Genomic DNA, 23,886 nt, shown 5'->3' with positions numbered 1-23,886 from the left:
CCACAGCCATCTACATGGGGTCCATACCCACAGCCGTCCACGTGGGATCCATCCCCACGGGCAGGCACCGAGCTGTCCCCACGGTTAGGGAGCCACCCCCACTGCCAGGGTCCGGTCTGTCCCCATGGCCAGCAGCTGTCCATGGCCAGAGTCCCGTGGCTTTGGGACAGTGCGGGCAGGGAGCGGGCAGGGGACAGGCAGAGTGCGGGAGCGTGGTGCAGGCAGGGGGGAGGCAGAGTAAGGGAGGGAGAGGCAGGGTACAAGGAGGGGACAGGCAGAGGGACAGGCAGGGCAAAGCCAGGGGTACAGGCAGGGAGCAGGCAGAGGGACAGGGAGAGAGGAGGCAGAAGGGCAGGCAGGGAGGAGGGCGAAGGACAGGGAGAGGGACAGGGAGGAACCAGGCAGGCAGAGGGTCAGGCAGGGAGCAGGCAGAAGGACAGGCAGGGACAGGCAGGGAGCAGGCAGAGGGACAGGGTGGAACCAGGCAGGGAGCAGGCAGAACAGGCCTGGAGCAGGCAGAGGGATAGGGAGGGACAGGCAGGAGGACAGGCAGAAGAACAGGCAGGGAGCAGGCAGAGGGACAGCCAGAGGGACCAGGCGGGCAGGGACAGGCAGGCCGGGGCCGGTGTCCGGTGCGGGCAGCCACAGCCCCGAGCTCTCCGCTCTTTCCGCCCGCGGCAGCGCCCAGAGCCCGCCCCGGCCGGGGCCGGACCCGGACGTCCGAGAGCGGCTCAGCTTTGCTTTCGCTTCGCTCTGCTCCGCCGGGGCGGCGTGGGCCCGGGGCCGGCGGGGAGCGGGCTGTGCCCCGATCGCCGCCCCACCGAGGGACGGAGAGGGCTCCGGGCACAGGTACGGGACGGTCGGACCGCGGCAGGCGGGAGCTTCGCCCCTGCCCCTTCCCGGCGACTCGGGGCCAGACAAGTTCATGGTGTCCCCATTCGCCCAGCTCGGGTCCCAGGGAGTCACTTAGGAGGTGGGGGGGACCACGAACTACAGGGAGAAGGGGATCCCCGGAGAGGTTGGAGGCTCGGGGCAGAGACAGGCGGCTTGGGGCTCCTCGGGCAAAGTCCCTTCCTCCTCGCAGACCTTCCCAAAGATCCCCAGTCCCCCTTCCCAAAGATCCTCCCAATGAGTATCCCTCACGCCCATCCTCCGCCCAAAGCCCACCCCGCCCCACAGACCCGCCTCCCAAAGACCATCCCTCCCCCCAAACCCTGCTCCCAAAGACCATCCCTCCCCCCAAACCCTGCTCCCTCCCCACACACCCTCCGCCCAAAAGCCGCCCCTGCCCACAGTCCCTCTCTGCAGACCCTCCTCCTAGAGACCACGCCTCCCCGCAAAACCTCCCAAAGACCATCCCTCGCCAGTGACCCCTCCCCAATCCATCCCTCCCTGCAGACCTCCCCAGAGCCCATCGATGTCGCCGCGCCTGCTCAGGGCGGTGGGCTGCGGCTGGGCGGCCGTGCTGGCCCTGCTGACCGTGGTCGTCTTCGTCCTGGTCCTGCTCCCGGCAAAGGATGCTGTCCTTCCTACCAGAATCAAAGTAGGTGTCCAGTGAGACCTGAGGGAGCCTGCGAATCCCACCAACCCTTTCTATCTCGAATTCTTCCATCAGCCCTGCCTTCCTCTCAGCTTGCAAGTTTCCCCATGATCAGCCCAGTTTTCAGGACTCAGCCTCATCAAGGTGGCACTGGGCAGATCAGCCTCCCCCAAACCACAGTCCTGGCTGCTTGGTAAAGGTGGGAGAGAGAAGTGCAGCCTCCTCTCCACAGCTGCTCAATCTGCCACCCCAGTCACTCTCTTCCCTGTTTTCAGACATCCAGACCACCTGTTGGGCTCTCACCTCTCTTCCCTACTGCTTTCTGCGGCTGGTCTGCTAAAAAATGCCAGGTTTTGTCAGATTTGCTAAAGGCCTGGGAACAGCCTGAGCTTTGGGCCATGCCTGGGTGCCTCCCTGCTCTGCGACTCACCCCGCTGACCTGCGCGTCCTTCCTGGGCTGGGACTCGCTGGAGCGGCGAACCCGGGGCTGTTAGAGGTGGAGCAGGGCTGCTGAAGGGAGGGTGATGTGCAGACCTCTGCTGCTCGTGGTCCTACAGGGGAAGCAGGAGCAGAAGCTCTCAGAAACCCCCGTGGCACTTGGTGCAGCCCCGGGCCAGCTGTGAGCCCGTGTCCCCTCTGCTCCCCAGCACGGCCTGGTGTTTGACGCTGGCTCCACACACACATCCCTCTACATCTACCGGTGGCGCACGGACAAGGAGAACGGCACGGGCATCGTGTCCCAGGTGGAGGCCTGCTCTGTGTCCGGTGAGTGCTGGGCTCTACCCTCCCTCTCTCACAGCCTCCTGGAGCGCTGTCCCAAACCCTCACAGCACCATCACTGATCCCTTTCAGCCTGCTCTGGGCTGAAGGGAGATTGCCCTGAGAGGAGTCATAGGAAAGTGTCGGGATCGTCTGCACCTGGGGGAGCCATAGAGTCACTGGGAGGTGCAAAGGTGGGCGAGGAATTGTCCCCCACTTAGCTCAGATCCTGCAGCCAGTGCTTTCCAGATGTGCATCACCTCACAGCTTGGGATGCCGGATGTGCCCGTTCCTCCTTCTCCCCTGCCTCAGTTTCCTTGGCTCTTCTTACAACATCTGTTCACACCTTCTTTCATTATGTCCAGCTTCGTGTGCCCACAGGACGTCCCCAAAGCACTGCACAACTCCCTGAGCAATCCCCTGTCTCCACTCAGGTGGGACCTGCCAGCTCCTGGGGGAGCAGTTTGCATTCTGGTATCTGCAGCTCCAAATCGAGCTGGGCAGGCGCTATGGCTGGGACACCTGAGTGTGTCTGAACATGTCCCCTGCTGTGCCGTCCCTGCGGGGTGGCGCTGGGCTCTCTCCATCACCGGTTCCCTGTGACAGGACCCGGCATCTCCAGCTACGCAGACAACCCCGCGGGGGCTGGCGCCAGCCTGAAGCCTTGCCTGGACAGGGCCATGAAGATCGTCCCGGCCGAGCAGCAGCGGGAGACCCCCACGTACCTGGGGGCCACGGCCGGCATGCGGCTGCTGAGGTACCGGCACCTCCCGCCCTTCCCGCTCGGCGCCGGAGCCGGGGCTGGCACCGGGGCACAGGGGCCGGGGCACGGGGGTGCTGCCCGGCCAGGCCGTGGGCATGGGCAGAGCAGCCCTGCCCGCGGTGCCACGGCGTGTCCGGGAGAGCCGCTGGCGGTGCTGGAGAGATGTCGGGAGCAGCTCCTTGGCAGGGCACGGCGGCCTCTCAGTGCCAGCCCGGCTGCCAGAGCTGCCAGGCAGGGCGTGCAGCACCTGAGGTGTTTGTGCCTTTGCTGGCAGGGAGGAGAACAGCAGCAAGGCCGAGCAGGTCTTGGCCGAGGTGTCCAAGGCCATTGGGGAGTACCCTGTGGATTTCCGCGGAGCCTGGATCCTGACGGGCAGCGAGGAGGGCTCCTTTGGCTGGATCACTGTCAACTACCTGCTGGAGACACTGGTCAAGGTGCAGCTGGGGAGAGGGCAGGGCAGGGCCAGTGGAGAGAACGTCCCTGTCTGAGCTGCAGCAGCTTTCCTTACCTGCAGAGGAGGGAGGAATGGAGCTTTGGGGCACTGGTCAGGCAGCCAAAGGTTCCCTGTGGTTGTGGGCTGCAGATTCCACCTCATTAATGGGATTAACAGGATCTTTGTGTCCAGCTCAGCCTGGCCCTGTGCTCTCGTGTGCTGACACACAGGGGTGGATTTGGGGGTCCCAGGGATCTGGCAGCGGGATCGGCCTCCAGGGTACAGGGTTCCTTTTTCTCTGCTCCAAGTGTCTGGATCCCAGCAGATGTGCAGCAGCCAAGAGGCCACACCTGAGTGCTCCGTGGAAGTGTCCGTGGGTTGAGGAGGATGTGGGCAGGCAGGGATAAATCAGGGAGCCAGGAGCAGGTTGAAGGTGCCCCTGGGGCCCCCAAGCCCTTGCGGGAAGGGAGTGTGCGTGTGAGTGCTGCAGTTCAGCCTAAGCCTTGCTGTGTGTTGGGCCAGTTCTCGTTTGCAGAGAAATGGGAACATCCCCAGGACACTGAGGTTCTGGGAGCTCTGGACCTCGGCGGTGCCTCGACGCAGATCACCTTCCAGCCCGGGGTCCCCGTGGAGGACAGGAACACGTCCGTGTTCTTCCGGCTCTACGGCACCAACTACTCCCTGTACAGCCACAGCTACCTGTGCTACGGGCAGAGCCAGGCCCTGAAGATGCTGCTGGCAGCTCTGCACCAGGTGCCACGGGGCACGGGGGCTGCTCAGCCATCTCCCAGTGCCGTGGCACATCTCCCCCTGCAGCGCTGGGCGTGCCTGTGGGCCAAGAGCTGGGAATTGGCAGAGGCTTGGGTTTTATCTAGGGAAGCAAAAAATTGCCTCATTTGGGTGGAAGGTGGTGGTGGTTGCCAGCCAGGGCTCCCTTCTCCCCACATCTTGACGTGCGGTGGCATTTTTTGTAATTCCCCCAGCCCAGCTGTATGTGTAGTTTTTCTGCTGTCACCATGCTCTTGGCCTTGCTCCATTCCTGCCCAGAGAGAGGTTTCCCAGCACAGTCCCTGCACTGCTGCCCGGGGGCAGAGGCAGAGCCCAGCGCTGCAGGAGCCAGGGCTGCTCAGGGAGTTCCCAGGTGGGGTGCATCCAGTCCTCCTGGGGTGTAGTCCTGCTTTTTGGGATGGGCTGTGGGAAGGTCTCAGTGGCACTGCAGCCCCATTAATGGCTCCATCTCTCTCCAGGCCAGCTCGAGTAGCCAGATCAAGCACCCCTGCTACCCCCAGGGGTACCAGGAGAACATCACCGTGGCAGAGCTCTACGACAGCCCCTGTGTGCGTGCGCCCAGCTCAGCCAGCCCTGGCCTTGTCCTCACGGTGACGGGGACAGGGGACCCAGCCGCGTGTGACACGGCCGTGCGGAGACTCTTCAACTTCAGCTGCGGGGCGCAGGGGCCGTGCGGCTTCAACGGGGTCTATCAGCCCCCCGTGCGGGGACAGTTCTTGGTAAGCAGCCTCCGTGCCCTGCCTGGGGGAGGGTGAAGGCAGGGCCTGGGTGTCTCCTCTGCCACTGATTGTGGAACGGGCTGGGGAGAGAGGGACCCTCGGAGCTGGCTCTATCTGCAAACCTCTTGTGTGCTCAGAGGTGGCTTCTGCCTCCTGCCACGTGCCAGCATTCCTGAGGGACACGGGAAGGCCTTGTCTGAGGGACACTGTGTGAGCCAGCTCAGAGTGCAAGAACATCCCCTGGGTTGTGGGCCAGCTCTGAGACTTTCTGGCAGACCATCAGGGCGGTGCTGACCTGTGTGCCAGGCAGCCCCAGACCTCTGTTCTCCCAGTGCCATTCCCTGTCTGTGTGGGCAGCATTCCCAACTCCCTCCCCCCGGGTCACTCCCAGCTCCTTGCAGTGTGAGCGGGGCCTTGCAGGGACCCCTGCTTAGGTGTGGGTGGCATCAGTGCCCTGAGTGCTTCAATAACCTGTCACCTTTGGTCTTGCCACCCACAGGCCTTCTCAGGGTTTTATCACAGCCTTCACTTTCTGAACCTGACAGGAGGGCAGTCCCTGAGCTTGGTCAATGCCACCATCAGGCAGATATGCAACAGCAGCTGGAAGCAGGTGAGATTCTGCCCAGGAGTGTGTTTCACCTGGGCACTGGGCATCCTCAAGGCTCATCCCCAGCCCCTCCTCTGCTGTGCTCAGCTGCAGAGAGCCAGGAGGAGCACAAAGGTCTGTGCACCTGGAGAGAGATGGGAGAGCAGCCTGCTGCTCCCCGGGGTCTCTTTGCTCCCAGCTGCACTGAGGGGCTGCTCCCCAGCGTGGGCACATCCAGCACTGCTCTGGGTCCAGCCTCCCCCTGTTCTCCCACCTCTGCAGGTGCAGGAGCTGTTCCCCACGGCGAGCAGGACCCAGCTCCGTGACGCCTGTGCAGCCAGCTCCTACATCCTCACCCTCCTCCTGCAAGGCTACAAATTCAACATCACAACATGGCCCAGCATCCACTTCATCCAGCAGGTAGGAGAGTGTCCAGCAGCCCCCAGCTTCCACACTTTGTGCCATGAAGTGCCTTGTGTCCCCCCTGCTGCTGCTGGGGATGGGGGATGCCAGGGCAGCACAGCCCCGCTGCCCATACCCAGGGCAGCTCTTGAGATACACTCACACAGCTGCTGGCACATCTGGCCTGGCCCTTTGTGCTCTCCCCCAGTGCATGTCACTGCTGGGGCCCCTGCAGCCCAAGCTGGGCACAGAAATGGTGGTTGGGGAGCAGGTCCTGGGGGTGCAGGCTCTTCTCTGGTTTGCCTGGTACTTTGCAGCCTTTCCCATCCCTCTTCCCTGTCTGTCTGCACAGGTTGCTAACACAGATGTGGGCTGGACTCTGGGCTACATGCTCAATCTCACCAACCTGATCCCCTCAGATCCTCCCAGAGCAGTCACAGAGCTCCCGAGAAGCATCTGGATAGCAGCCACCCTTCTGCTGGCCATCATGCTCATCCTCATCTTCTGCCTGCTCACAGCCACGTGCTGCCACAGAAACTCCTCGGGCTACGAGCAGCTGTAACAGCACTGCCTCCAGACGCTGCCAGGCCGGGTCCTGCTGCCACTCCTCTGTAGGGAGCTGCTTCCTGGGAATCCCCCCTGTGTGCCCAGGGGCCACGGGCTTGTCCTGGGGGTCCCGAGTCCTGGCCTGGTGAGCTGGAGCTGGCACAGCTGGTGAAACACCCTCCTCACAGCCATGCAACACCCTCCTCACAGCTGTGAAACAAACACCCTCCTCACAGCCGTGCAACACCCTCCTCACAGCTCTGAAACAAACACCCTCCTCACAGCCGTGCAACACCCTCCCCACAGCTGTGAAACAAACACCGTCCTCACAGCTGTAAAACAAACACCCTCCTCACAGCTGTGAAACACCCTCCCCACAGCTGTAAAACAAACACCCTCCCCACAGCTGTAAAACACCCTCCCCACAGCTGTGCAACACCCTCCTCACAGCTGTGAAACACCCTCCTCACAGCTGTGAAACAGGGCTCTGCCTAGGGCTGGGAAGCCCTGTGAGGGGGGATGGCACAGGTCTGCTTCCTCTCCTGCAATGAGGTTCCTCTCCAGTCCAGCTGCACCCTGTGCCCCATGGCTCATCCTCCCTTCCCAACACGGGGTGACTTGGGAACACTGCTGGGACATGGCAGAGGCAGCTTCCAGGGCCCCCGTACATTTTTGGGGAGTCCTGTTGGCAGCCAAGTGATGGGTGAGGTGAGACACCTCCTCAGAGAAGGAAAGGCCTGTCCTTGTGCCCTGTTGGCTCCACTCCAAAGTCCAGCACACTGCAGGGACACCTCCCATAGATTCACTGCCTCACCCGAGTCTCTGTCGTCACCAGCCCTTACCTGGGAGACAGAAGTAATAAAATAAAATCACAACGATTTGGAAGCAGAGTAGCAGGCATTTCCCCATGTGCTGCCTTTTATTTATTTGTTTGTTTGTGTGACGAGAGCTGTGAGGTGCCCAGTGTTCCACAGGGACACCAAAGGTCTGCTGCTCACTGTGGGAACGCAAACAACAGCGTGAATCATCCACAGAGCAGCTAAAAACGAGCAGAACCAAAGGCAAAGGCCATGGGCAGGGCAGGACTCACAGCCTGCTGGAGCCTCATCCTGACACCCACGGGGTCCAGGCCTTCTGCTGGTGGGACAGTGCTGTCTGCAGGGAGGCACTGAGGAACATCAATCCCTTTATTCCAGGAGAAAAGGAAGAGGATGAGATGGGTGGTGAGATGTGATGATGACATGACATGCCATAGCACGGTGATGAGATGATGAGATGGACTCTGGAGGGGCCTGGACCACGCTTCTGACTGTGGGTGCTCAGTGTTCTTTCTCCAAGACCATCTCCAGGAAAGCCCCAGGCACAGACGCTGCCCAGGGCCAGCTGGGGTCCCACAGAGCACCCTCAGGCTGGCGGAGCCGGCAGGGACCCGCTGGCTCTTGGTGGCCACGCTCAGAGCTGGCATTGCATGGAGAACCCTGTCCCCAGGTCCTGCCCCATGCCCCACCAAGCTGGCACCAGGGCACTGTCCCACGGCCAGGCTGGCCCTCCACAGCCCCAGGGGTGGGATGGAGCCATGTCTGTGACACACAGAGCACTGACAGCAGGCACGCAGGCTCAGCTGAGGCTTCTGCAGGCTGATCCCATTGTGTCTCCATGGGAGTGGAGCTCCTCTGGAAACCTCAGAGTGCCTGTCTGCATGTTGGGGGCCAGGCCCACGGAAAAGCAGCCCCCAGTTCTCTGGAGCTGTGGAGGTGACTGCTCACAGCACAGACCCAGTGCTGGCTCCAGGGATGCAGGCAGGAGCAGGGGGACTCCAGCACGGCCCTGCAGCCCCAGCCTGTCCCTGCTGGGCTCCCAAACACGGCCAGGCTCTACACCCACAGCTGCAGGAGCAGGGCAGCAAGCCCCAGGACGAGCGTGAGGATGATGAAGGCGATGGCTGCAGCCCACAGGGACGAGCTGTGGCCCTTCAGCCTGGCTGGAGCCTCGGCTGGGACCATGTTGGTGAGGTTCAGCATGTACCCCAGCGTCCAGCCCACGTCAGCACCCCCGGCCTGCCAGAGAGAGGGGACAGGTCAGCCCTGCAGGGGAGACACTGCTGGCCCAGGGCCACCCACCCATCCTGCTCAGCCCACAGCAGTGCCATGGGGGGCAGGCAGGGCTCTCTGCACCACTGCTCCCCAGGACACCCAAGCATGGAGCTGGTTCTCCCCAGCACCCCCACACAGGGGCTGGCTCCTCCACAGCACCCCAAAACGAGGGCTTGCTCCCTCCCAGGACCCCAGCACGGGGCTGGCTCCCTCTCAGCAGCCCAATGTGAGAGCTGGCTCTCCCCAGCACCCCCACACAGGGTCTGGCTGTCCCCAGCACCCCAACAAGGGCTGGTTCTCCCTCAGGACCCCAACATGGGCTGGTTCTCCCCCAGCACCCCAATGTGGGGCTGGTTCTCCCCCAGGACCACCTCTGCTCCCCCTCAGGGGCTGGGAGCAGTGCCCACCTTCATCTGGAAGCAGATGTTGCTCCAGCTGCTCTCGTTGAACTTGTAGGCGTCGAGCAGGAGGGTGAGGATGTAGTTGGCGTTGGCGCAGTACCTGGGCAGCCGCTTGGGGCTCTCTGTGGGGTAGCTGGAAGAGAGCTGGGGTGGGGAATATTTGGGGTGAAGGGGAGTTATTGACAGGCACTTTCTGAGCAGAGACAAAGCCCTGAAATGTGCTGCATGAGCAGCAGTGGCCCCACAGTCACGAGCATCCAGGAAGAGACTCCTGGGCTAGGCAGTGATTTTGAACCTCTCTGTGCAGAGCAACTCCTTTGGGGAGGATTTACACTCCAAACAGAAACAGAGGCACATATTGTACCTTACTGTAGCTCCTCCTGCCCCAGATTCTCCATCTCAGCCTCTTCATGCAAGGAGCTCCTGCTCCCTGTCCCATGGTGCTGCTGGCACATTTCTGGGCTTATCCACCCCCATGTACTGCCCAGAGGAGCTGTGGCTGCTCCATCCCTGCAAGTGCTCAAGGCCAGATTGGATGGGTTTAGAGCAGCCTGGTCTAGTGGAAGGTGTCCCTGCCCACATCAGGGATGTGGAACAAGATGAGCCTTCCCAACCAAACCAGTCTGGAATTCTATGATTCCAAGATTTGACTTGTCTCTGGCATAGTACCACCAGCTGGCTCTGTTCTCACCATCCTCCATGGCATCCCATCCCCACCTCCATCGCCATCCCCATCCCCACCTCCAAGCCCGGCTGCTTGCTGCCCTTGCCTGCCCTGGCTGCCCTTTTCCCAAGGGGAAATGAGCAAGAATGAGCAAGGAGTGGATGCAGGACAGTCCCAGCTGCACACAGAGCTCAGGGTGGCTCTGCTGTGTAGGACACAGCTCAGAACCAGAGAGCCTTGCCCTGGACGGGTCCCCACTGCCTCCCCCCACCCCAGGAGCCCTTTGTTTCTGCATGTCCCACTGTGGCTCCATGCTGAGGACCAGCATACATCCTGCCAGCTCCTGCTGCAGAACCCCTCGATGGCCTCTCTGACCGCGGCCAGCGGCTGCCCCTCCGTCAGGTTCAGGAATTTGAAGTTGTAGTAGAAGGCAGAGAAGGCCTGCAAGGCAAGGGACAGAAACAGGGACAGAAACCCTGGTGAGCTGCATGGGGCACCCCCAGCAGCTGCCCGAAGCAGGAGGTGGGATTTTCCTTCACGGGGTTTGTCCCAGCCCAGGTAGTCCCAGGGCATTGCTGTTCCTGTCCCTGTCCCAGCAGGTGCTGGGCTGGGGGTTGGTGCCTGCTGGTGACAGCAGCACAGCCAGCACAGCCAGAGCCTTGCCTGAAGCTGCTGTCTCAACTCCTATGGACAAGCCCTGTTTTATTAACAAATCCCTGGCAGTGCCCAAGGCCCGGTTGGACAGGGCTCAGAGCACCCTGGGACAGTGGGAGCTGTCCCTGCCCAGTGCAGCCGCTGGGGCTCAGGATGAGCTTGAAGATCCCTCCCAGCCCAAACCAGTCTGGGATTCGATGATTCCCAGCACGGTCCCGTTTGGAGGTGTGGCCGGCAAAGGCCCCAGCAGCAATGAATGCCCAGAGTACCCAGCAGTGCCTGGGGAGCCTCTCGCCCTGTCCCGCAGGTAGGTGACAGTGCCAGGGGCGTTGGGGACAGCCCCCGCCGGGGGAGCCTTTCCGAGCAGGGGGGACGGGTTTGCCTTACGATGAAGTGTCCCCGGAGCGGGGGCTGGGGGACACCGTCCAAGGCGCAGTCCTGGCTGTGGCCGCAGGCCGAGAGGTTGAGGAGGCTCCTGAGCGCTGCCAGGCAGGCGCTGGCGTTGCCGCTGCCCTCCAGGGTGACCGCGCTGTCCCCCGGGGCCAGGCGCGGGTCACTGCCCGTGCAGGGGCTGGCGCGGAGCCACGACAGCGACACCGGCTCCTCGTAGCCCTTGGGGTAGCAGGGGTGCAGGACCCGGGTGCTGGGGAACGACCCCTGCGGACAGCAAAAAGCAGCTGCAGCTCCTCCGGTATGGTAGGAGTCCTAGTAAAATATCTGTATTGTATTTGAATATCTGTGTATAGGCCTTGCCCTGATTAGCCCCGGGTGTTCTTGATGGGCTGCAGCTGCCATGTCCTTAATTGGGCTGCAGCTGTGGCTGGTGAAGATAACTGGGATAAAAGGGGGTGAGCTGGCTGGTCAGGGAGAGCCTGGAAGGAGTTCTGACTAGGAAGCAGCAGCAAGAAGAAGAAGCAGAAGACTGTGCTGTGAAGAACTGCCCCCAAGAAATATCACTGAAAAGGTATGGGACTTTAGAAATATGATTGTGACAGTATGGGACTCTAGAAATATGAAATACAACAAGATAACAACACTCCAGAGCCTCCTGGCAGTGTGTGCACACAGCCAGCACCTCCCCAAAGCCCAGGCACCGCATTCCCAATTCCTCCTGTCCCTCAGTCCTGGCCTTGCTGGCTGTTCCAGCATGAGCCCAGCACTAATTCTCACTCTGCTTTATCTCATTCCCTCTCCCACAGAGGCAGACCAGTTTCAAACACCCAGCATGTCTCTACCCTGGCCACAAGGTCCTCTTTGGGGACATGTAAAGCCCTCTCTAGCTTTAGGGAGGCTAAAACTAAAACCAGCTAAAACTCTAAAACCGGCTCTGTTTCTAGCTCCAACTCTATCCAGGGTCCCCATATGGGACTTTCCTGGCCATACAGCAAGGGCAAACTCTTCTGGCTCACCAAGGCTGCTCTGCTGGTGAGGTGCAGCTCCTTAAAGATGCTCTTCACCTCTGACCTTCCAAAAGATGGCCTGAGAAAGGTCTTCAGCTCACATTTTTCAGGCTGTGAGGTCACAGAGTAGCTGAGATTCAGGGGAGCTGGAGGCTCCCTGTGATCTCCCTCTTGTTAAGGCCTGACCAACTAGAGCAGGCTGCTCAGAGCCTCGACCATCAAGTTCTGAGGATCTCCAGAGACAATGACTCTACAGCATTTCTGGGTCTTATTCCAGTATCTGATCATTCCTATTGGGGGAAACTTTTCCCCTTTGTCTGGTTGGAAACTCAGATGTTCCAGCTTGTGCCCCTTGCCTCTTACCCTGGCACTTTGCACCTCTGAGAAGAGCCTGGTCCTGCACTTCTGCACACCCCATGTGAAGTCAGAAGATCCCAAACTACCCCTTGTGACATTTTCCCCATCCCTGTTAGTGTCCAAGGCCAGGCTGGACGGGGCTTGGAGCAGCCTGGGGTAGTGGAAGGTGTCCCTGCCCATGGCAGGGGGCAGAACAAGGTGATCTTTAAAGTCCCTTCCAACCCAAACCAGCCTGGGATTCCATTATACCCGTGCTCCTCTCCACATCTGCCCTGCCATGCTCCAGGGAGTCTGTCCTTGCTGATGGCTCTCCAGAAGAGCCCTGCCTGTCCTTACTTTGTGCATTAACAGGTGTGTGCTTGGCATTGTTGGCATTGTGACACTGCAGGGCTCAGCAGCCACTCACCACAATCAATTCCTGGGCCAGCCGCTTCAGCATCTCGTCCTGCCCGTAGCACAGGTAGCTGTGAGCGTAGATCCTGTACCGGTACCCGTACAGGGTCAGCTCAGAGCCTTCATTCTGGCTCAGGGCTGAACCTTCAGGCATAAAGGTGATTTGGGTGGATGCTCCTCCAAGATCCAGCGCCCCAAAAATGTTGGCTGCCTCCGGACGGAGCCAGGTGTGCGCTTTAGGAGAGTACTGCCAACGAGACCAGGGGAGGAAGAGGAGAACAGAATTCTCATCCCATTGAAGACAACAGGATTTTGTTATTAAATTCAATGGCCTCTGCATGTAAGCCCTTCCACCCTCCCTGCCCAGGCAGCTGGGATAGTGATCAGAGCCATGGCAGAGATGGAACTCTCAGGTGGTCAGCAGGAGCTGACCCTCCCTCTCAGGTGGTCAGCAGGAGCTGACCCTCCCTCTCAGGTGGTCAGTAGCTGCTGACCTCACCTGTGGGCTCATCTGGCTCTGAGTCACCATCCCTCCCAGGCCAAAGGGCTGGTGGCAACAGGCTCGGGGACTCGCCCTTGCCGAGGAGGCTGCAGGGCTCTGGGGCAGGAGGAAGGATTTCTATCCAAGAATCCTCCAACAGCCCCCACAGGAGCCCAGCACTGAGCTGTGGCAGGGCTGGGACAGAGCTTTGGTGTGAGCTGCCTTCAGCTGGAGTCTCCCAGCACTGCAGGGAGATGGAGCTTCCCAGGCAGGGACACAGAGCCCAGCTGTGCTGCACTCATCTCCCAGTCCCTGGGAGACCCTCTGTCCACTCACTGTGGAGATCACCCTGAGCTCTCAGCAGACACCCTCATTCCTGAGTCCTCCCTCCTCACTCACTGTGGGCCCACCAGCGGATGTGTCTCCTTCCCTTGGCTCATTCCCAAAAGCTGCCAACCCTGACCTCTCCTGCACTGAGAAAGCTTGAGGAAAATCAGAAAAGCTCTACAAGCAAAGGAGTGGGTGTTGCACCCTTCTCCCACCTTGGTGAAGGAGTCCAGCAGGTAGTTGATGGTGATCCAGCCATAGGCCCCCTCCTCCTCTCCTGTGAGGATCCGAGCCCCTTTGAAAGCCACTGGGTACTCCTGCATGGTTTTAGCAACCTCAGCCAGGACTTGCTCTGCTGCTGAGCTGTTCTGTTCCCTAGGAGGGATGCAAAGGACAGGACACATACCCAACTACAACAGGAAACACAAACAAAGTCTGGTTCTCTCCCAGTTCCACATACTCCCAGGTTTTGCAGCAAGCAGTCTGTCTGAAAGGGTTTCTTGCCACATGGCTTGTCTGAGCTGCTCATCCGAGGTGAATCCCACCTGCCTCAGCTTGGCATTGCCAATCTAGGAGCAACAGCAACCCCTCCCCTGCAGTGTAGCCTGATCCCAGTCACCCAGAGCCTCCCCAGTCACCCTTCCCTGCCTGGCTGCTGAGGCTGGAGGGGGTTGTGCTGCCAGAGCTGGGTTTGAGCATCACCCCCTGGCTGTGCCCAGGCTGGTTGCTGACCTCTGGGGTTCTCAGGAAGGTTTCAGGCTGGGTTCAGCCCTCCCAGGGGGGAAGATGTCTCAGGGCTGTTCTTGCTCTCTGAAGTGAGCAACCTTCAGGCTATGACCCAGAGCACAGAAATAATCTGCAGCCATAAAACCAAGGGCCATGAAATGAAGGCTGCCATTTGAAGAGAGCTAATGTGGGCTGGTGAAAGGTGAGGACAGGACCTGCAGCACTTTGTTGCCTCCTACCTCTGCCCCACCAGCACCTATCCACCTGGGCAGGTGGCACATCAGCTGGCACCCCAACCCCCTTGTTATTAAGGAATGATGAAGAGCAAACAAAGCAGTGAAAAACATCTCTAGCTTAGAACTGGAACATCCTGGGGTGTCCCAACAGACATTGCTCAGGACAGTTCAGCCCTCCCTGTGTCCCCACCAAGCTGCCTCTCCTCCCTGTCCTGGCTGTTTGCAGCTCTGTCACTGCTGCCACCCCTGCCCCAGCAGTACCTCAGCAGCCTCATGCCAGCTGTTGCTCCAAGATAAGCTGGGACATCCCTCTGCTTCTCAGCAGGAATAACCTGCAGGGCTTTATCCAAGCACTCCCTTAGGGAATTGCCAGCTTCAGGGGGATTGTTGGCATAGCTTGATATGCCTTGCCCTGAAAAAGAGTCAGGATGGGACAGGCAGATGGGAATGGCTTGGGTCAGGGTTGTGGGAACAGGAGGGCACAGGGCAATGAGGGCTGTCACCTCTCAGCAACAAAGGTGCTTTTCCAGGGTCCCCTGGTCCCCTGAGACCTGACTGACTCACACATCTATTCTTCTCCTGTGTCTCCCTTGCTTTCAGCAGTGTCACTCTGGGTGACACCTTCTCCAGCCAGGACAGCAGCTGGAAGCACTCCAAGGTGGAGGAGCAAAAACTGATTCACCATCAACATCCAGCCCCCTCAGTGCAGGAGCACCACACGGTGCTGAGGGACCCCCAGCCACAGCCAGAGCTCCCCTGTGCCCCAGTGCCAGCCCAGGGACACGGCTGTCCAGCCAGGCCACCCCTGCCAGCATGGAGCAGGGCAGGACAGAGCCATGGCAGGGGGATACTGACCCTGCACATCACAGGACAGGGTCTGGCTGACCACTCCAGTGTCGTTCTCCTTGTCTGAATCCCACTGGTACACGAACAGAGAGGTGTGGGATGAGCCTGCATCAAACACCATCCCATACTGCAAGGGAAATCCACACACAATCAAGCTGGGGGAGCAGCAGCAACCAGGCCCTGGCCCCACTGTGGCCCTGCCAGGGCAGTGGGGCCAGAAGATTCCCCCAAACCCCTGTCTGAGCACAGAACCCATCAGCTGTGCCGTGGCCTCAGCCCCCCACAGTGACCAAGGGACTGTCGTTCCCTCTCCTGAGGTCTGTGCTGCAATGCCAACCCACACAAACATTTCCTGTTGTTTCCTCATGCTGTATTGTTTTATTTTCTTTCATGCTCACATACCTTTTGTGTCCTCATGGGCCCCACCTTGGGGCCAGCAGCTCTCCCATCTCTGGGGCTCCCTGCGAGCCCACGGCAGCGCCCAGCCTGGGCAGGGCCTCTCCAGGGGCACTCAGCCCCCTGCCCCTGCCCATAAAGCCTTTTCCCCCAGCCACAGCCCTGCCAGCCCTCTCAGCAGGGTGGGAAGCCATGCCCAGGGCATGGCAGGGGGAGGCAGGATGGTTGTGCCATGGTGTGAGGGTAGGGATGGACTGGGGGGAGCTGGCAGGAACAAGGGGCACCCTGAGGTGCCCTGGCAGAGCACAGGGAGCACTGCCCCAAGGTAATCTCCAAACCTGGCACAGCACAGTGGGGATGGGCTCCAGAGGAGCCTTCCCCTTTGACTTTCTTCTGCCTGCACCTCGAAGTGGGGACCAAACCCACCCTGCTACTGCCAGGCAGGTCCTGCCCCCACTGCCCCTCCAGCCCCATGGAGCAGCTGCTGGCTCAGAGCACCTGCCCAGGGGACTGGGCTCACCAGGGGCTCAGGGACTTCTCTGGGCTCACCAGGAGCTCAGGAACCTGCTCTGGGCTCACCAGGGGCTCAGGGACTTCTCTGGGCTCACCAGGAGCTCAGGAACCTGCTCTGGGCTCACCAGGAGCTCAGGAACCTGCTCTGGGCTCACCAGGAGCTCAGGAACCTGCTCTGGGCTCACCAGGGGCTCAGGGACCTGCTCTGGGCTCACCTTGACTGTGGGAGGCAGCGTCACATCTTCAACCCTCACCAGGCTGAGAACCAGGGCGATGATGGAGAGTGCCACCAGCGCCCCGATGATGGCACTGGTGAAGGATTTCTTCCTGGCCAGCATAGGGGGCAGGTTCCTGAAAACCCAGATAGGCAGAAATGTGGCTGGACCTGGGAGCAACAGTGTCAGTGAGAGCTGTGAGGAGACCACTCCCAAAGCTGACCCTGACTCAAGCCATGCGCTGACAACCCTGGGGAATAATCAGATCTTTACCTGGGAAAAGCACTATGAGGATAAAATACAGGGAGCTGGAGGAAAGAGGGGCTGGTTGCCCCACAGCCTGGCAGAGCCATGATGGGATCACAACAATCTCCTGGGCCTGGGAGGGGTGAGAGGAGCCCTGCACAGAGCAGAAGGGAGCACAGGGAGCTGCAGAGCCCTCACTGAGGCACTGCAGCAGGGCAGGCAGGCTGCTGTGTCACCCTGCCCTTCCCAGGTTTCAGGGCTGGGAAGGGCAGCTCACCTGTCTCAGCTCACCAGGCTGTGCCCTGGGGGTCCCTCGGGTCTCTCTGTGCTCCTCCAGTGCAGCAAACCCAGCCTGGACTTGCCTTTATGTCCTCTGAAAGTGGATACTGCTGGAAAATCTCTCCCCCGTTATTTTCTCTGAGGACTCATCAGCCATAGGTGAAACTCTTGAATATCTGTTCTCCTGTTTGTCTTGCAGGTGTATATTCATGGCCCAGTTTGGCATTGCCTTTATCTTCAGCCAGTTGCTTCCTCCTCCTCCTCATTTGAATGAAGGACAAATCACCGCATTTAACCCTTGTCCCTCTGCTTCTCTGGGCTGTCACATCCCCTGGTTCTGCTTTCTCTTTGCTCTCCTCAGCCTTCACATTCCCATTCCAAGCTCTCTACAAGGTCTGTAAGAGGTGACTGTGGTATTTGCAGCACCCAGCGTGGGAGGTCACTGTGGGTTTTACCTCACTGAGGTGGAAGCTCCCATCAGAGGGGAGGATTGCCCTGCCAGGGCTCTCAGCAGCACGGGCTGGGCAGGGCCTTGGGACAGGCCAAGGCTCCCTCATGGCCCAGCTGGGGCTGTGGCCTCCCCTTCCCTGGGTTTGTCCCAGCCTTGTGCTGCTCCTGGGGGCCCTGCAGAGCCCGAGGAGAGCAGAGGGGCTGGGGAGGACTCAGGAAGGGCTGGGCAGCAGGGATGTGCTGTCCTGGGCCCATGGCTGAGCTGCCTCCTGCTGCTGCAGCTCCCTGATAAGAGCCCCGGGCTGAGGCAGGGCCTGCAGGGCCAGAGCAGCCCCAGCTGAGCCCCACGGGCAGGGCTGGCAGGGAAGGGCTGGGCCGGGGAGCTCTGTGGCCCTGGCCCTGCCCAGCACCATGGCTGGGCTGCAGAGGCGCTGCTGTGTGCCTGGCAGTGTCACCATGGCCGTGTCACCCGGGCAGTGACACCCTGGCAGTGACACCCCGGCAGTGTCACCATGCTGGGTCACCATGGCAGTGTCACCATGGCAGTATCACCGTGGCAGTGTCACCCTGGCAGTGTCACCCTGGTAATGTCCCCGTGGCAGTGTCACCCTGGCAGTGTCACCCTGGCAGTGACACCCTGGCAGTGTCACCCTGGCAGTGACACCCTGGCAGTGTCACCCCGGCAGTGTCACCCCGGCAGTGTCACCCTGGCAGTGACACCCTGGCAGTGACACCCCGGCAGTGTCACCGTGGCAGTGTCACCATGGCAGTGTCACCGTGGCAGTGTCACCCTGGCAGTGACACCCTGGCAGTGACACCCCGGCAGTGTCACCCTGGCAGTGTCACCCCAGCAGTGTCACCGTGGCAGTGACACCCTGGCAGTGACACCCTGGCAGTGACACCCCGGCAGTGTCACCGTGGCAGTGTCACCCCGGCAGTGTCACCGTGGCAGTGACACCCTGGCAGTGACACCCCGGCAGTGTCACCGTGGCAGTGTCACCGTGGCAGTGACACCCTGGCAGTGACACCCCAGCAGTGTCACCGTGGCAGTGTCACCGTGGCAGTGACACCCTGGCAGTGTCACCCTGGCAGTGTCACCCTGGCAGTGACACCATGGCAGGGTCACCACGGCAGTGACACCATGACAGTGTCACCGTGGCAGTGTCACCATGCTGTGACAGCAGGGCCCCTCACACCTCCGGGCCCTCCCTTTCCCTGCTGCCCCAATCTGGGATCCCCCACCCCTGGGCAAGGGGCAGATTCACGCTCTGAGTTGAGAATGATTTTATTTCTCATCTGTGCAGAGATGGGTGCTGGTGGTGCATCACAGCTGACACACCCTCAGCATGCCAGGTGCCCATTGTTGCACATTTGAAGCGACAGAAATGAGCATTTCCCTACAGCCAACCACAACTGGTGCAGCCATTGGTATTTGCAGTCTCTGCCTCCTTTAAAGAGACCCTGCACAATTCTTTTACTGCTCCTGCTCTGTGGGGAAGGGCTTATGTGAGTAAGGGGTGATCACAGCCTGTGGGCAGGGATTTCCCTATGCTAATGAGCACTGGAAGCACACTAAGTTTTTCTTTGGCTTTGTAATTTGATTTATAGTGTCCTCCTGCTCTTTACTTCTTGGGTCATGGCTCTCAGGTACTGCAGGATTGGTTATTCTCAAGTCTTTTATAAGTTCTTTTGTTTGTCCTGTCCTGCAGTGAATTTTTAATCTTCTCATAGTACTTCATTTCAACAAATCCCCTCTCTGACACTTAGAGAAATGTCCACAGTGCATTTTCTGTAAGTCTCACCCTATTTTTGGAAAAACATAGTTGACTCTTAGCTGAAAGAACAAAATAAACACAAACTCTTTCATTTTGTGATATGATGGTGTGTCAGCCCAGTGTCTGTGGGCTCGTGGCATGCCAACACTCCCATGGCAGTGTCCTTTGGGGTGGCTCCTGAAGCCCAGAGGGTGCCACCACTCCTGCACTCCCACCTCCACACAACACTTAGCCTTTGGATTCACCTGGGTTCAGTGGGAGGGGTGGATGAGTGTCCCTGCTCTGGAAATCCCCTGCTGGCTGCACAGGGCTCTTCTGAGACAGGGGTCCTGTCCCCACCTGGGACAGAGAGGCACCAACCAGCCCTGGCCCCTCATGTGGCACTGCCAATGGCTGTGTGCACCCAGAGCTGGCCAAAACCTCCAGCTCCAAACCCTAACACAGCATGAGCAACTCTTCACTTTTCCTGTCCCTTTTTGTACTAAAGAAACAGCCCCAGAGGTTTTGGTGAGGGGCTGCTCCCCCTTGCCCATGCTGGCCCCTCTGCAGCTGTGCCAGTGATGCTGCCCTGGCTGGGCTCTGGCTGTGAGCCACACACACAGGGATCTGTGAGGAAGGACACAGTTCCAGCTGCCTTGTCCCAGCTGAGGCAAACGGGGCAGTGCTGGGGAGGAAACGCTCTGCAGAGGAGCCCTCATTGCCCTGACCCTCCCCACACCCAGCCCTCAGTTTCCTTCAGGCAGTCCCACCCAAGGGGTGTATCTGCCAAATTCGGGGGCTCAGAGCTCTGTGGTGTCCAAGCAGGACCTGGAAGGGCCGTGGGGGCCTGGCCCCAGGAGCAGCTGCTCTCACGTGGCTCCCCTCAGGTCCTTGGGCACACCAGCCCAGCCCTGTTTGGCTTCAGGGCTGTGCTCTGCTGAGAGTAAAATGTGCTGTTTGCTCCTGACTGAGAGAGGCACCAAGTGTCTCCTTCTGACTTCTGATAGACAAATCTGCTGTGGGGAAGCGTGGCTAGAGTACACACACACCCCTGTTTGATCTGCTTTTGACAGGTTTTTATTTGCCTGTGGCCCTTGCAGTGGCTCTGGCACCCACAGGGAGTTGCCAGGCTGGTGTGGGGACTGTGGGGCTCCAACCCAGCCACCGCTGCCAGGCTGGAGGCTGTTTGTGAAATGACATCACCTCCTCTGCCAGCACCTTCCTGGTGCCTTCTCAAAGGAAAGAACCTTGACTCAGGGTTAAAAAAGGGAGTCTCATTTCCCAGAACTCAGTTTCTGCTCTGTGAGGTCATCCCAGTCCCAGGATGGGAGGTGCAGGCGGTGGCTCTGAGCTTGTCCCATGTCCCCAGGGAGCTGCTCCACTTGCTCCTGCCCCGTGTTCCTCTGCCAGGCCTTCCCTGGGTCCTGCTGTGACTTGTCCCAGCACAGACCAGCTCCAGCCCTCCCCTCCACTGATTCCAGCAGGACTGGAGGAGTTTGGGCCATTTGAAGCTTCCCTGCCCATGGCAGGTTTCAGGGGGGATGGAGGTGCCTTGGGCCGCCCATTCCCAGATGTGTTCTGGGAGCTCCCTCGCCCCCCTGGAGGCCCAGGCCGTGCTGGAGCCCTGTCCCAGTGCATGGAGCCCACCTGGGCTGTGCCAGGCTGTGCTCTGGGCATGGGCACAGCAGCAGCACTGGCTGCTCTCCTGCACTGCACCCTCCCCAGGCTCAGATGGCTCTCCAGGGGCTGCTCCCATCCCTGCAGGGGCAGGGACACACGGCAAGGGTGGCAGCTGGGGCTGGTGCTGCCCCTGTGCCACAGCAATGCTGCTTTGGCACCCGGGCTGGCTGTGCAGAGGCTCCTTGCCCAGCACCCAGGGCACAGAGGGGCTCAGGGCTGGGATCTGCAGCAGCCTGGGAAGCTGCACCTCCCTCCCAGGGTACCCACCCAGCCAGAGCAGCAGGGCTCCCCTGGACTGGGAAAGGACTTGGGAAAGGACCCAGCAGCCACAGCAATGAAAACAAACCCAGAGGTGACATTTTCACCTTTGCCAGGGTGGGGAAGAGTTCTGGCTGGAACCTGAGGAGTCTCCAGCCCAGGCCAGACACCTCAGCTCGCACTGGGCAGGGAATGGGTGTCAGGGCCCCCTCAAGCTGTGCCAGAGGGGGATCCAGCAGCATTTCTGCATGGGGGGTGATCCCAGAAAGGATTCTGTGTGGCCACAGGCTGGTGTGCCAGCACTGCACACTGCTGAGTGCCAGGGCAAAGGCCACAAGCTTTGTTCCAGGACTTGGTGGCCCTGGGCACAGCAGGTGACTCCTGTGCACCGAACACGAGTCCTGGGAAGGGACATGGGGTGGTCCTGGCTGCCAGAGCTCCCCCCACCCCAGCAGGGCAGCACAGCCAGGGCCACTGCTCAATGGTGTGGCACCCCTGTGCCACCCCTGTGTCCCCACACCCCAGGGAAGCTGCCTTACCTTGGAGGAACAGAGCTGGCACACGCCGACCACTGGTTTGTCCCCAAGGCAGCAGCAGAGCTGGCAAAGCCCCTTGCAGGTGGGGGTGTGCCCTCGTGGAGATGTCTTCCTGTGTCACACAGCACCCCAGGGCCAGGCTGGTGCTGCTTTGGGCTCAGGGCTGGGCAGCAGCAAAGGGCTCCGTGCTGTGCAGCGAGGCTGAGGGATGTGATCATCTGTTTGATCTTCCTTGGGGCTGATGAGCCCCTTCCTGAGTTTATTAATTAGCTGTGGGAGTGTCCAAAGGCACCATCGGTCCCCAGAGCCACTCTGTGAGTGTCCCCTCCTGACTCAGAGGCTTTGCTGCCTGTCCTGCTCCTCTCCCGTCCCTCACCTGCTGCAGCAGCCACTGACCCCACACAGCTCCCACCCCACAGCCCCTCCCAGCCCCAGCAGTGACCCTGGGCTGCTGCTGCCACCCCTCTGGGGACAGCAGGGCACACAACACCCCCGGCCTGTGCACTCAGGGTCACTGGGGGCATGTGGCACAACCACAGCTAGAGGGGGATGAGCTCACACTGCTGTGAGTCAGGGGTGACAGGGGCAGGTGCTGCCACCCCCAGGTGAGAGGAGCAGGCGCTGCCACCCCCCAGGTGACATTTGGGTCCTTGGCTCAGAGAGAGGCTCCAAGCGGAATAACCTGAGCACCTGGGGCAGGTGACACAAGCCCTGGGAGCATCCCAACATGGAACAGGAGCTGAAGAGCACCTGTGGGGCAGGTCCAATGCCATCTCAGGGTGTCCAGGAACCACAGACCCTCCTGAGCTGGAGGGACCATCCAGGGCAGCTCCTGGCCCTGCACAGACACCCCAACAGTGCCACCCTGGGTACCCCCGTGACACTGGCACTCCCCACACTGGTCTGCACTCCCACAGGGAATACTGAATTCCTCCTGTTCTCTGGGGGTCTGGGGGCAGTGCTGCAGCCCGAGGTGAGGCTCAGTGGGACCTCCCCTTCAGAACCAGCACCAGCCCTGCACACTCCTGCCTCTCCACACCCCCAACTCCATGTTTAGGAAATGGAGTGAAACACAAAGAAAAATCATATTCCTGTTCAAAAATACACACACCAGTGATCTCAACATGACCTCACAAAACCCTGTCAGAGCAGTGAAGGTGGGAAGTGCTCAGGGAGGTGAGGGGACAGATGGAAATCCATGAGCCAGCTGCTGCGCAGGGCAGGGCACGAGTCCGAGCTGTACCTGGAGATCTACAGCAAGCACCCACCCTCCAGGCAGCAGTTTGAGGTACAACAGCTTTCTAGGCAAGAAGAATTTATAAATAAACCCAATCCTTCAAGCCATTTTAATTCTAAAATAAAATAAGTGTCACGCCCAGCCGCGCTCGCAGCACAGGACAAGGCAGGGCTGAGGGGGCACGGACAGGGATGTGGAGAACGTGATGATGCTCTGCAGCACGGCCACGAGCGGGGCACGGCCCTATCCCGCCTGTCACCGGCCCCTCCGCACCGGGACAGCGCCGGGAGCGGCCCCGGGGAGCGGCCCCGGGCTCAGTTCACGCGGCAGGCCCGGATCATGAGCAGCTGCAGCAGGATGAACACGGGCGACATGATGAGCCCGTACCAGAGCTCCCGCGTGTGCTCCACCAGCTTCTGGCACAGCAGCATCTCGAACACGAACTTGAGGCTGAGGATGGTGAGGATCCAGAAGAGCCGCAGCACCGCCAGCCGCTTCTCGCCGTCCTGGAACAGCCGCACGGACACGATGGTGGTGAAGTAGGTGCTGAGCCCGTCGGCGGCGAAGAACGGCACGAACACGATCCACCAGGAGAGCGCGGCGGCCGCGCCGTCCACCTTGAGCACGAGCAGCACGGAGAAGGCGAGCAGGGCCAGCCCGTGCAGGAAGATCTCGAAGGTGGCGAAGCCGAGCCACTGCACGAGCTCGCGCAGGGAGAACAGCATCGTCCGCGCTGGGTAACGGCACCGCCACAGGCACCGGCACCGACAGTCCTCAAACCGGCACCGGCCCGGCACCGACACCAGCACCGACAGTCCTCAAACCGGCACCGCCACCGGCACCGACAGTCCTCAAACCGGCACCGCCACCGGCACCGCCACTCCTCAACCCGGCAACGACACCGGCACCGGCCCGGCGCGATACCGGCACCGGCACAAGTGCTCAAGCCGGCACCAGCACCGGCCCTTGACCCGGCACTGGCGCAGCCCGGCACCGGCACAAGTCCTCAAGGCGGCACCGACACCGGCCCTTAACCCAGCACCGGCCCGGCCCCGGCCGCGGCCCGGCCCCGGCACCAGCCCTGGCCCAGCCAGGGACCAGGTCCAGCCCGGCCCCGACGCCGACACCGGTCCCCGCCCCAAGCCCTGAACCTGAAGCGGCACCGGTACCGGCACCAGGCCCGGCCTGGCCCGGCCCGGCGGCGCGG

At 60.7% G+C, this 23,886-nt stretch overlaps 3 protein-coding genes across 3 annotated transcripts; 1 reads left to right on the top strand and 2 right to left on the bottom strand.

The window, feature by feature from the left end:
• The first annotated feature begins 726 nt into the window (after positions 1 to 726).
• On the top strand, positions 727 to 7,422 carry LOC131566859 (ectonucleoside triphosphate diphosphohydrolase 8-like). The gene is made up of 10 exons (XM_058818297.1): positions 727 to 849; positions 1,399 to 1,543; positions 2,188 to 2,305; positions 2,906 to 3,056; positions 3,337 to 3,496; positions 4,018 to 4,248; positions 4,743 to 5,003; positions 5,503 to 5,613; positions 5,872 to 6,009; positions 6,344 to 7,422. The coding sequence occupies exons 2-10, from the start codon at positions 1,418 to 1,420 to the stop codon at positions 6,551 to 6,553; spliced, it is 1,506 nt and encodes a 501-aa protein (XP_058674280.1). The 5' UTR covers positions 727 to 849; positions 1,399 to 1,417; the 3' UTR covers positions 6,554 to 7,422.
• A 989-nt stretch (positions 7,423 to 8,411) lies between these two features.
• On the bottom strand, positions 8,412 to 16,362 carry LOC131566928 (ectonucleoside triphosphate diphosphohydrolase 8-like). The gene is made up of 9 exons (XM_058818391.1): positions 16,240 to 16,362; positions 15,125 to 15,242; positions 14,531 to 14,681; positions 13,523 to 13,682; positions 12,513 to 12,746; positions 10,737 to 11,006; positions 10,026 to 10,136; positions 9,038 to 9,175; positions 8,412 to 8,594 (listed from the first exon to the last, which is right to left on the bottom strand). Exons 1-9 carry the CDS (start codon positions 16,360 to 16,362, stop codon positions 8,412 to 8,414), a joined length of 1,488 nt encoding a protein of 495 aa, XP_058674374.1.
• A 6,412-nt stretch (positions 16,363 to 22,774) lies between these two features.
• On the bottom strand, positions 22,775 to 23,859 carry TMEM203 (transmembrane protein 203). The gene has a single exon (XM_058818401.1). It carries the CDS (start codon positions 23,402 to 23,404, stop codon positions 22,994 to 22,996), a length of 411 nt encoding a protein of 136 aa, XP_058674384.1. The 5' UTR covers positions 23,405 to 23,859; the 3' UTR covers positions 22,775 to 22,993.
• Between the last annotated feature and the right edge of the window lie 27 nt (positions 23,860 to 23,886).

This window comes from Ammospiza caudacuta, chromosome 21 (assembly GCF_027887145.1).
Source record: "Ammospiza caudacuta isolate bAmmCau1 chromosome 21, bAmmCau1.pri, whole genome shotgun sequence".
In the NCBI taxonomy this organism is placed as follows: domain Eukaryota; kingdom Metazoa; phylum Chordata; class Aves; order Passeriformes; family Passerellidae; genus Ammospiza; species Ammospiza caudacuta.
The sequence above is the reverse complement of the archived record's forward strand: the minus strand, read 5'-3'. Positions and strand labels throughout refer to the sequence as shown.

Bases quoted from the DNA above. Each gene is read 5' to 3' on its own strand.
- LOC131566859 (XM_058818297.1), top strand. From the start codon at position 1,418: ATGTCGCCGCGCCTGCTCAGGGCGGTGGGCTGCGGCTGGGCGGCCGTG. The intron at 1,544-2,187 runs GTAGGTGTCCAG...TCTGCTCCCCAG, and splicing joins TCCTTCCTACCAGAATCAAA to CACGGCCTGGTGTTTGACGC. The intron at 5,614-5,871 runs GTGAGATTCTGC...CCACCTCTGCAG, and splicing joins GCAACAGCAGCTGGAAGCAG to GTGCAGGAGCTGTTCCCCAC.
- LOC131566928 (XM_058818391.1), bottom strand. From the start codon at position 16,362: ATGCTGGCCAGGAAGAAATCCTTCACCAGTGCCATCATCGGGGCGCTG. The intron at 13,683-14,530 runs GTACTGCTGGGG...CATCCCTCCTAG, and splicing joins GCTGGCATGAGGCTGCTGAG to GGAACAGAACAGCTCAGCAG. The intron at 8,595-9,037 runs GTGGGCACTGCT...TCTCTCTGGCAG, and splicing joins ACATCTGCTTCCAGATGAAG to GCCGGGGGTGCTGACGTGGG.
- TMEM203 (XM_058818401.1), bottom strand. From the start codon at position 23,404: ATGCTGTTCTCCCTGCGCGAGCTCGTGCAGTGGCTCGGCTTCGCCACC.